This window comes from Gymnoscopelus microlampas, assembly GCF_963454915.1.
Source record: "Gymnoscopelus microlampas genome assembly, chromosome: 2".
Lineage (NCBI taxonomy): Eukaryota > Metazoa > Chordata > Actinopteri > Myctophiformes > Myctophidae > Gymnoscopelus > Gymnoscopelus microlampas.
Window position 1 is genome coordinate 44,983,732 of NC_139939.1, and position 12,814 is coordinate 44,996,545.

At 41.5% G+C, this 12,814-nt stretch overlaps 1 protein-coding gene across 1 annotated transcript in view; it reads right to left on the reverse strand.

Moving 5' to 3' along the window:
- pik3r5 (phosphoinositide-3-kinase, regulatory subunit 5) overlaps positions 1 to 12,814 on the reverse strand; it is a 30,189-nt gene that overhangs the window by 12,225 nt on the left and 5,150 nt on the right. Inside the window, exon 2 of the mRNA XM_084083527.1 lies at positions 4,277 to 4,391. Coding sequence (XP_083939653.1) covers positions 4,277 to 4,376 — 100 coding nt within the window. The 5' untranslated portion in view covers positions 4,377 to 4,391. The remainder of the gene's footprint in view (positions 1 to 4,276; positions 4,392 to 12,814) is intronic.

Consider the following 12,814-nt stretch of genomic DNA (forward strand, 5'->3'; position numbering starts at 1 on the left):
ATAGAACATGTTACTATATCATAGCAATTATATTATTATAGCAATAAGTAATGAGATACAGAGGTGGTAAGCAACCACAATCAAATCAACCATCGAACAGTCATTATTACTACACCAAGCTTCAGACGATGATTTGCTGCTTCTTCAGTTCGCGTACTGGGAGTTAGTTGCATTGTGTGATCTCAGCTGTGATCTCAGTTTGTACTGGAAAGTACTGTTCCTGATTGATCCTGTCTAAGCTATTTATATTACATCAGAATATGTAATATAGACCTGCCAGCCACTGGTAACTGATTTCCTTTGGTTAAAATAGCACAGGTCCGCTGGCGGAGACCTGTGCTCCGAGGTCGTGAATGTGATGTCACATGCAGCTTGACCAATGTTGGGTGTTCTCAGACGGACACATAGAGACGGACGGAGAGGAAGAGATACTCTCCATTAATCCTGTCAATATTACATACTGTCACGTGTCACTTGACCAATGTTAGCTTGGCTGATGGATAGGTGTGGGGAAACTGGGAAACTAGGGAAACTGCATTTCAGTCTTTGTGAGATGTGTTACTAGACACCTTTACGAACACATTGGTGAGGATTTTTGGTAAGGAATTTATTCCAAAATTGGAACTTTTTCTGCTAATATCCCCTGACTAAATGTTAGCTTGGCTGATGGCACTGATGTCACTTCGAAACATGTAAACAATGTTTCGAAGTGACACACCTACATATTGTCACGTGTCACGTGAAGCTTGACCAATGTAAGCTTGGCTAGGGGGTGGGGGGGGGACACAGCGGGACGGGAACGAAAACATACTCTCCACCATGCCTTCGGCCTGGCGGAGACAATGAGTGGATGAAAAAAAAACATTTGCAGTTAAAAGGAATAGTTAATGAGGGGCATGGGCGGCTCCAGGGGGGGGGGGGGCCTAAGCCTCCCCTGATCTATCTCCAGACTCTGGGCAAATTGAAGCAAATTATACTTTTCATAATATATTATTTGTATTAACTGCAATTACCACTGACTGTCATCTCCATGACAACACTTCTCTGTGTAGTCCACAACACTACACTTGTATTATGGGCTGTCATCTCCGTCACTACACTTGTATTATGGTCTGTCATCTCCGTGACTTTACATTACTTAAGACCATTTTTCAAATATTTAATTATTTTACATTTTGGTCAAAATAGCCAATTGTACATCGAGGTGCCCAGATTTCCCTAGTGCCCACCTATCCTGTTACCCTGCTGGATGATGATGATGATGATGATGATGATGATGATGATAATAATAATAAAAAAATGCATAGTGCATTTTAGCTGTGACAGTGAATGAATCCACTGACTGACACCATAATGCATAAAGTTCAGTTCAAAGTGGTATTAGAATCTTGTGTACAGGTACATAAGAATAGTAGCCTACTTATGTTTGCTTCTATAGACATTGCAGCAGCATAATTACAAAAACAAAACAAAAACCGTACATACAAAGACAGTAATACAACATTACACAGCCTAACAACAGCAGTAGCATACACAACAGTCAAGGCCACTAGTTGTAGTTATATAAATATAGACATGATGAGTAGTGTGGCTTGACCGACCAAACCTTTGACTCATTGAAATCTTTCTTTGTGGACCTTTAAGATTCTTTTTGAGTAGCCTACCCCTGATATATGAAAGACAATGAACTGACTTCTGAGTAACACTGAGTAACTAAACTATGAAATCATATTTTATGCAATAATAATCTGCTAATTATACATTCACAGAATTATTTGGACTGTGGTATAACACTATACATTTAGTAATGTGTATTTATGTTATGTGGAATATTAAACTAGAATCATTGAATCTTGTTTGTTGTTATTAGGCCTAGTATTATTCATCATTATTGTCTGTTGCCTAAATTCATTAGCCCCTGCTCTAAACAATTCAGCCCCCCATAGCAATCAAAATTCTCTGGAGCCGCCACTGATGAAGGGTCATACAACGGTAATTTTATTTTCAAAATGGACCCTTAAAGGTCTGTAACTCTGAGAGGGTACAAATGGAACCAAATACCCGTCCCCTTTGTACACTCTCAGAGTTATGGGGTTCCTTGAAATGAGTTTGAGAACCACTACACTAAATACACTTGTGTACACAAAATGTGTTGAAGACAGGGGTAATCTCTGCTAATAGCAAGGAATCCTTTAACGGTTAAAGACATTTGAAGAATTGACATCAGGTCTTAATGGGTTAAGGTTTAACCCATGAAGACCTGAGGCCAATTCTTCAAGTGCCCTCTAAACCAGCAGTTCTCACACTTTCAAGATGTTTAAAAAATGTTCAAAAATAGCAGACGTACAACAAGCCCTCAGCGCGGCATGTAGTGACGTGCTGTGAGCTTGTACATCTGCTATTTTTGAATAGCCAACGCTAAAAATCTAAAATGACAGATGCTTTTCCAGGTTTGATGGGTTAAAGGAAGGCACAGCAAGGAACTTTTACCTATATCTTGCACGTGGTGTCCCACACACTACTTGATTATGAAACGTATGAAACATTGTGAAAAGTTGCATCAGTTCATCATTATCTTGAAAGTTGTCTATGGTGTGTAAAACACTTGCGTGGATGGTTTGTGTGTGTGTGTGTGTGTGTGTGTGTGTGTGTGTGTGTGTGTGTGTGTGTGTGTGTGTATGTGTGTGTGTGTGTGTGTGTGTGTGTGTGTGTGTGGGAGGCAGATACAATGTGATTCGCACCAACCTACAGTATGCCACATCAGACTTATGGCGCATGACGCCCCACTCATACACTGCAGCAGCATGTGGCACAACTTCCTCCCAAAGTGTCAACCCGAGCACTTCCGCTAGCACACTATAATATGTCTTTCTGACGATATTGAATCAACAACAACAACTGTTGCTTGGCAATGAACTCATTGGCTCTCTGGTTTAGGGTTTAGCGACACATGTTTTCCTTGTGTTAAAACATGTGAGAAACAGACAGACGTACAGTAAATAAATGATATAATGTAAATGGGGAAGAAGTGAACATCTCAGTGGATTTTTGTAATAATTTGTTTTTTCCCCCCACTGCAAAATCCTGTGTTCATTTAACTCTGAAGGAGTAAATAAGTATCACACTAAAAAACAAGACAAGCAGCAGTCAGTGAAGTCATCAGCTGGTGAGAAATATTCGGAATTGAGTCTGAAAATCTTACATCAACCCTCGACATGCTGGGTTGTCTTTTTTGTGTATTTTAATTGCATCTGAGGTAGATTGGATTGTGTCAGTCCCTGCAAATCTCTCTCTCATTTCCCTGTAACTCTGTCTCATTTAGATTTCATGCATGTGTGGTATACACCAGTGGTTCACAACCTTTTCAGGCCGTGACCCCCAAAATAATCATATTTGAACTGGGGACCCCTCACCCTGGAATGTAGGAGTTGAGGCATAACATTTAAAAAAAATATTGCCTCTTTCTTATATTATTTGACAATTTGGCCAATATTTTACCAGTTTTTATAGTATAGTTTGTTGGGTACTTTAGGTGCAGTTATGGTCTTTTTTTTCTTTCTTTAAAACATTTTCACTTCACTGACAACTTTACATTACATTACAGTCATTTAGCAGACGCTTTTATCCAAAGCGACTTACAATAAGTGCATTCAACATAGGTAGGGAACGAAACTACTAATCACCAGAAGTCTTAAGTACATTTTCTTCTAAAACAAGCAGCTAAGAGTATACCTAGCGCTAAGGTAAAAGTGCAATATATCACTTCACTTCATCTGGGGACAACCCCACAAAATCATGTGGGGACCCCCTGGGGCTCCCGACCCACAGGTTGAGAACCACTGGTATACACCAAGAATCCACTTGTCCACTTAGAGGGAATGGTCACTGCAAATCAATACCAATCCTATGATGATACATTTGTTATATCCTGATGGGATGGCAATTCCCTCAAACTACATGGCATGAGTGGTCACTGAATGTTTTTTATCGGTATGCAAATGATGTGATTCATATGCTATGATCTTCGCAACCACCATATCTCAACCCATCATCTAAAACACTGTTAGAATGGTGTTCCATCCCTCCAGTAGAGTTCCAGAGACTTTGTCAGTGAAACTTTGTGTTGAGAGAACAGTGCTGTTGTGCAGAGGGCAGAGTTAAATTGACACTGAGGATTTTACATTTTGTATGGCATGTTTATTCACAACATCTGAAAAACATGTGAAAACCTACCAACATGACAGAATAAAAACTATAGCTGTTCATCTTTCCTTACCATTCCAGTGTTGTGCTGCTGTGGGGCTTTGTCTGAGGCCATCCAGACACCTATCAAAAGCATGCTGGATCCGGTCCTCTGTGCACGTTGTGTGCTGCATCTTCAACACTGAGGTCTACAAAAGGAGAAGATATAATGTTTATAAGATGAGCTGATTTTAATGCGGTCTGTGTGATGCTCCATGCTAAATAGAAGCCAACAGGATATAACAGGTGCAGATGGATGGATGTATATGCAAAAACGCACGCATATGTATTGTTCAACATATTTCTATTAACAGTAGCCTGCCAGAGCATCCCGTCCCATACCAACAGGGTCAGTGACAGCTTTTACTCATAGGTCATAGGACTCTTGAACTCATGGACTATGTCACCAACATCCCATTCCCATACAAACAAACACACAGGCACACACATATTCACACATTGTGTTGTCGCTGTGGGCCCGTCCCAGCAGGCACGGCCACCGAGGGAGCAGGAGCAGAGGTCTGGTATGGGGAGATACTTCAGCACACCCTGGATAGTTCATAGTGCCCTTTGGCCAGCGGCATGGAACAATGTGCGTAATCACATTCTCAATCAGCTCAAAGTGATGACATCTGTGGTATAATTAGTGTGCTGCAGCTTTTATAGCCTTAGGTCTCTCCTCAAAAGGCAGTCACTCTCCTTGGTGAATGACGCAGTGTCGGGCGGTAAGCTACCCAGTCCAACTTTTGGGGAATGTATCCACAAGTTTCCTAGGGCGTTGTGGGCATCACGTCCTGTCGATTTCATTGGATGTCATTGGATTTGATTGGATTTGATTGGATCAAATCGACAGGAAGTGATGACCACAACGCCCTAGGAAACTTGTGGATAAGTAAGTAAGTAACTGTACATCGACTCTCATTTTGTATCTCTAATAGGCAATCTAGGGTGAGCCTATACTCATTGGAAAGCATCCTGTTGAAACTACTCCTATTTGGGAAGAACCTTTGTTTTTGCTGCTCTTTGAAACCCTTCCCCAAATAAACTGTTCATGATTCATCCAGAGATCTCTGTCTGTGTTGTTGGTAACGACAACGACAACCCCCCCCCCCCACACACACACACACACACACACACACACACACACACACACACACACACACACACACACACACACACACACACGCATGCACAGTATTTACTGCAGCCACTATTCACCTGCACTGTGTATGTATAATACCATAATGACAAAAGCTTGACATTTTAAATTTAAGCAGAATACTATTCATGCAGACATAGTACCTATGCACTACAACTGCAGCTCCTCCACTAATTTATCTGCCTCTTTCTATGAACAGCCAGCCACGTCAACTTATCTCAGTACATACTGTACTGTACCTGTCAGCTGTTTTGCATGAAAACGGATAAGCAGATAGTTTAGGTACACAGAAACCAGAATGGGCAGAAACACCAGAGTCAAATCAGAGATTACGTCAGAGGTAAAGGATGGAGTTGTTTATGTTTTTAGTCCCAAAGCTCCCAAAACGCCATATTGAACAGAACCTTCATCAAAGTCTACTGTGTGCAACCAGGACACACTGACCCAACTGCTAGATCTTCCAATATCTGCCCTACCCTATATGTTTGTGTAAACAAGAAAGTTGACAGACAGCCACCACAGTCACGCTATGCTGTGTCAGCACAATACGTGACAAAAACCAGACACTTCATCAGCATTATGAAAGCTTAGTGGCGAAATGCATATGCATATGGTCTGTATGCTTATTGCTTACCCGTGCCAACTGAATTAATCACTTTCACTCTGGTGTCCCATAAGTAACTTTTTTATTTTCAAGGAAAAAAGTGAAAAAAGCTGATCTACACGCGTTACGAGCTTGTAGATCAGCAACTTTAATATTTTTTTTATTACGGCTTGTGGTTAAAGTGCCTGAAGGCATTCCATTACTCTCTCTCACTGCACTGATTGGCAGCTTATTTAAGAGGCCTTCACACTCACATTCACTCTCTATGCTGAGCTATGCAGTATAACGCTGCTGCCGACTACAAAACCTCCTCCACCTATTGTACCCTGAATGGGTTTCAGATATAAATGTACTGCTGGAGCAGGGGTGCATCCCCAAGAGTAGAACCATATCGCCCACAGCACCCAGTCAAAATGTTCTGCCATCTCCATCTCAAATCAGATGACAAAAAACATGAACACAAGCAGATTTTACAACTGCCACACTCTCCTTACTGATTTGAGTATGAGAGAACATCATGATCACACCAGTTTGAGGTGATTGTCTAAACAGCACGAAGGATATGTGGACCTCATCCTGTGTGATGAGGTCCACCTATAAGTCTGGTCTATGTCGAAGGTGTGAGACTCACACCTTGAGACCCGTTACATGCGTAGTTGCCCACAACAATAGTAGTACGCACACGCACACGCACACGCACACGCACACGCACACGCACACGCTCACGCACACTATGCATTCATTCTCATCCTGTGCTTTCCATCTGAACCTAATCGCTGAGCAGCTTTAAAACTGTCAAACAGCTGCTCGTACTTATTTGTCAACTTTTCGTCAATATTTACATTTTATATTCTCAATATTGTGACCTTGTCTCTTGATAAAGGATGAATATGCTGGCAGCTTAGCTTTGTAACTACAAAGCAAGATACAACACTCTTGGGGACTTAATTTCATAATATGAAAAACAGATGCTGCAAGTGAGCCTGTGGAAATCCTGATTGACCTTTTCAGACAAAGAGTTTTTGTTGTCAGATCGGAAATTTCAACAACTAACATAATGGGTTGTAAAACCAAATCACTTGGACTGTGGATTATCACCTAAAGCAGTGGTTCTCAACCTTCTCAGGCGGCGACCCCCCAAAATAATCATATTAGACCTGGGGACACCCCTAAATAATCATATTTGACCTTGGTTTGGGACACCCCAAAATAATCATATTTCCCCCCAAAATAATCATATTTGACCTGGGGACCTCCGAACATTTTAGTTGAGGCATGACATTTATTTTGACTCAGTTCCACAGATAAATATTGTGAAAATAGACGATCTACAAGCTCACAACTCTTGTAGATCAGCTATTGTTAAAAGTTTAGCCTCTTTCTTATATTATTTCATGTTATTATAGGCTATAGGTATTAAAAAGGTCACTTCACTGACATCTGGGGACCCCCCCCCCCCCCCCAAAAAAAAAAAATCATGTGGGGGACCCGACCCACAGGTTGAGAACCGCTGATCTACAATGTAAAAGTACAAAATCCATCCATGAATGTTCATAACACCAAAACAGCATTATAATGTGCCTATGTCTTTTCAAATAATTATAATGGCCTTGAATGAGGGCTCCAGCTAGAGTCTTGAGAGCACTTTTGACAAAAAAGAGGAAATAATAAAAAAAATATTTTTGATATATTGAGGGGGTATTTGAGAGATATGTGTCATCACATTTGCAAGGTAAATTAACTGGTGCTCTGAAAATCCTAAAAATAAACATACTTCATCAATACGGTATATCAGAGTGGTTGTTTTTATGAAGGATTCTATTTAATGTCATTGCTCAGTGTTCTAAAGGAACGTTCATTGAATATATGAATGGAGACCGACAGTAGGGAATGTTAGTTTTTTTCTGACTGCGGCTAAAGTTTGTGGCTATCAAAGCTGAAGTGACATCCTCGCTTGCCTCACTGGGGAGTTTTGCTATGGATATGTATGCAAACATGAGGAAATAAAAGTACAAAACTTTGCAGTTTTACAGTTACAAAAATAGAAAACTTCCTCATCAAGCAGAAACAAAACTTGAAATGATGTAAATGCGTATATTTTTCTTACATCAATCTGGTCTGTACACGGGGTGCGGGTGTGTGGGTGTGTGGGTGGTGGTAGAACATTTAAGCAGGGGAACTATCCGTTTGGATTTGACTAGGCAGGATAACCTAACATCAGATTATGCTCTAGCACATTTTGTGGAAGATTTGTATGATTATTAAGATAGCTAAAACTTCACATGTGGTTGAGTTCACCACAAAACCTTTCCGCTGAAAATCCCCTATCTACCAAGAGCAAAGGTTTCAGGTGTACAGTAGTGTCAATGAATCACTGATGTAATTATAGCCATATATACTACAAGGCTAAAACATTTTGTGGGTTTACATAGGCTATAGGGCCTATAGGGCTAATGAATTGCAACATTAGTCTCCATAACTGAATCTTTCACGTTATTAAGAATTATTTGGTTTAACGCCAAAAAAGGTTACACAAATTGAAAGGTAACCATCTAAAGTTTAAACCCATGTTCCTCTTATTACAGTATGTGCATCTTGTGAACATGTGCATGTACATGCATTCCATTGTATGTTTCCTTATGTTTTGTGACGTGTGATGCTTGGAGTTCGACGTGGAACTTTGACCGAATATCAACCAATAAGTAATTTTGTAGTTTTCTTCCAGTGAGACAACCATTCATATGAATTACACACCAGAAAACCGGAACTGCCCACTACCTGCAAGACAACATGGGGAACTTGTGTTGGCTACAACGCGTAATATGACGCACATGTGTGATCGTGCCCTTAGATGTGGCAGCATTATGAATTTCCAATTAAGGGCACAGTCACACTTAAATGCGTCCGAAGCGTCAGCTTATACGTGTTCAATTCTATGCTACAGTACAGAGTCCAACATTGGTGAATTTTTCCCAGACATCAATCAACCAATAAGAAAGAAGTGCTGTGGTTGATGCCACTTGGCAGCCATTTCACTTGCAGTTTTCTTTCAGTGAGCCAAACACTCCAATGTAATTCAAACGATCTACACACTAGTGATGGGTCGTTCATGATTGATTCGTTCACAAGAACTAGTTCTTTGCCGTGAACGAACCCGTTACTTCCTGAAACTGGTCACCCCCCCCCCACATACACAGGACGGGAGGTTAGGCTGTTCCCGCAACAGACAGACAGCGGTGCGGTTGTGTGTTTTTCACTAGACAATAGCGCTACTGAACAAGTCATTTGAACAAATCCAATCTGGGAGCCCAGAGTAAATGAGAAGGAAAAACAGCGCCCTCTGCTGTTTGTACTATCTCAGTTGGCTCTGGGACAAAGACGACGGAGCACCCGTGCGCAAGGAAACCGGGGTTTTGGTCTGCCTTCAGCGTTTCACTTCCGGTGGTGCGACTATGTTTTCATTCCCATTAACAATATTTCTACACGGAACACTAACACCACTTCTCCCAGAGAACATGGATCGTTTTGGCTATAAGCCCACTTGTTTCTATGATGAAAGAGCAAGTTAAAATGTGAATATCTTTCCGAGGTTTTGTCTGCTCCGCGGACGCTATTGTTAAATTTGTTTCGATTTGTTTCGAGTAGGGAAGGATCGGCGGACACGTAAATCCCGCCCACTACATTTGATTGGGTAAAGTGCGGCCTGCTTCCTGATCTGAAGGCACGCCCACTTGTAGGCCAGTGTGTACACGTTATGACGAACCTTCACGACAGATTCCAACGCAGAGCAGAATCTGTTCTTGAGAGATTAGAACGAATCATATGAACGGATATAATGGTGAACGTAAACGAAATCGTTCGTTCACTGAAATGAACGTTTTTTCCCACCACTAATACACACCAGAGAACCGACACTCCTGCCGGCACTGTCCCCAGCCCTGCAAGACAATATGGGGAATTGACGCGTCTGAAGTCTGGGCTTGCGTTGGCTTGGCTACGGCGTGTATGAAGCGCTTGTGTGACCATGGCCTAAAAAAGAAATGCAAAACTACCCCTTTCACATCCAAACCCCAGGGCTGACATCATGTACTGTAGGTGTAGGCTACTGTAAAACAACATTAATTGTGAACTGTCATATTTTGATGTGTTGATATCTGCTATGTACTTCTGTGTCTCCTCATCCTGTTTTCACTCATCTTTGTTGTTTTACAGTACACAGATTTGTAATGGCAACTAGTTCCCCTTAACAAAAAAAGGCCATTATCAGAAAATCACACATTCATAAATAACATCAGACAGAAAAGGTCCACTACGTCTTCTTTCCCAGGGACCGTTTTCAGTTAGTACAAGCATTGCTAAGTGGCAATTGCTAATATTTTCAACAATTATGTCTTGAGCCTCCTAAGCCACCCACAGTGAGAGGGGAGGCAGGCTCATGTTAAGAGCATAGGTGTCCCTATTTTAAGGCTAATGGAGGGACTTTTCTCAGAGTTGACAAAAGGGACAGGAAACATGTCATTGTCTGCAGATGGGAGTCTACTAACTGGCCCTTAGGGCTTGAGGCCGGCGGATGAGGAAATTAATGGTTACCCCTCGCTTCAGACGGGACACGTACAACACCAAGTCACACGTTCTTGCAAAAGATATACACTGTGCAGAACACATTCAGCCAGAACACACACATTTAAGGATAAACACATGCAGGCATGCACTTGTGTGCACGCACACACACACACACACACACACACACACACACACACACACACACACACACACACACACACACACACACACACACACACACACACACACACACACACACACACACCAAAATCCCTATCCCATCAATAAGAACATGGAATTGGGACAGGAAGCCCATGCAAATCCAAATGTCATGAGGACAGAGAAGTGAAGTTCAATATTATCCTCCATTGCTACTGTGCTTTTCCTACAGCAACCACTCAATGACAACAATACCGACAGCTTTCAATGTAAACAACACATCCCAGTGGGACATTTCTCAGGCCCCCCCATCTCCTCAAAGATGTATTGTGTCTTAAGAGGTGTCCTGAGTGCCACTGAGCGTGGGTAGAGAGGTGTTTGTGAGTGAGCGTGTGTGTGTGTGTGTGTGTGTGTGTGTGTGTGTGTGTGTGTGTGTGTGTGTGTGTGTGTGTGTGTGTGTGTGTGTGTGTGTGTGTGTGTGTGTGTGTGTGTGTGTGTGTGTGTGTGTGTGCGCGTGCGTGTGTGTTTCTTATCAACACTAATAACTCCGGTCATTGTGAGAGCTGTGCCGTGTTGGATAGTAGCCAGGTGAGAGTGGAAGGAACTAATAAGTCAGAGACGTTATGACTGCTGTATCCAGGCCGGGGCTGGATGAAGACACAGAAAGATAATAAAGCAGTTGACCTCATATGAGGTGGCACTACACCAGCAAACCAGCTAAAGTTATTTGTAACATTGTCGATTCAGCAGCAGTTAAATGTGATTTATTTTAGCCACATACTCATCTTTTAATATGAATTATGAGATAAACCACGTTCAATGTGGTGTCCCTATTTTGGGCATCTTCCTCAGTAGATTACAGTGATGGCCTTTTAACATTAAAAAAAGTTGTCTCATGTGGTGAATTTGTTTTTGACGTGAGTTATGTTGCAAATCAATGACACTGTAGACTTTCATAAGAGGATGTATGCAGTACATCCCTAAGAGTCAACAAGGTCACTTCCACTTTTTCACTGGTAGCAACAGCGAAAAGCCTCATTGTAAAATGTGTGTAAAATCTGACCCATTTTTGCAATTTCAATGAAATGAGTACTGAGGACCTATAGTAGCAACACCCATAAAAAGACTACAGGAATATTCATAGGCTTCATGTATATACAGATAGCTTTCACATACGCTATCTGTATATACAGTATGTATATATCTTTCTGTTTAACCTGTCTATCTCTTTCCCATTGCTCTTACTCTACCTCTGTCCTCTCTGTTCTCATGGAATACTACAAAACAAAGGAGCGCGCACGAAAAAAGGAATTTCACCCACTGCTTTACACCTGTAAAACTGTGATGTGACAAATAAAACAGATTCTGATTCTATTGATTGCAGTTTATATTAGTCTTGATTGATACTGATCTCAACGATTTGTATTTTAATGTGCAATGCATTTTAATCGGACAGCATACCAAACTAATATTACAGATATTGGATATTGGATACCAATTATTTGGAGGGGGAGAACAAAATAAATGCTGCTTCATTATCCACAAAAACCTGTTAAAATAAGTTTATTCCTCACTGTGAAATAATGCTGTTGCATTTCTTCCATTTCAAAAGACTAAAAGAGATATAAAAAAATTGGGGCAGAGGTTCTGCTCTGGCATCCAGGGAGTGTGTGTGCACAGTTTCGCTGCAAGAAAGCCAACGGTGCCGGAGATTAGCTGTACACAGAGTGACAGAATGACACACGGACACACACACACACGGACAGACGGACGGACAGACAGACAGGGGGTAAAACATAGTCTCGCCATGCCTTTCGGCCTGGCGTAGACAATTAGTCCCCACTCCCCAGACAGCCTAAATATAACTATTACTACAAATATGGAGTTGTCATGACAAGAGTCCAAATCATGTGAACAACCAAAGTGGTTATAGTGTTTCCCTCCTTCTAAATTTTCCTTGATCTACATACACACTTGGTATACCTCTGTCTTTGCTTTCCTCTCTCCTTCCCATGTCTTACACGGCTCCCATTACCAGCAGCTTCCTAAACAGGAAGATAGCTTCCTAGCTCAGCTGAGGAAGCAGG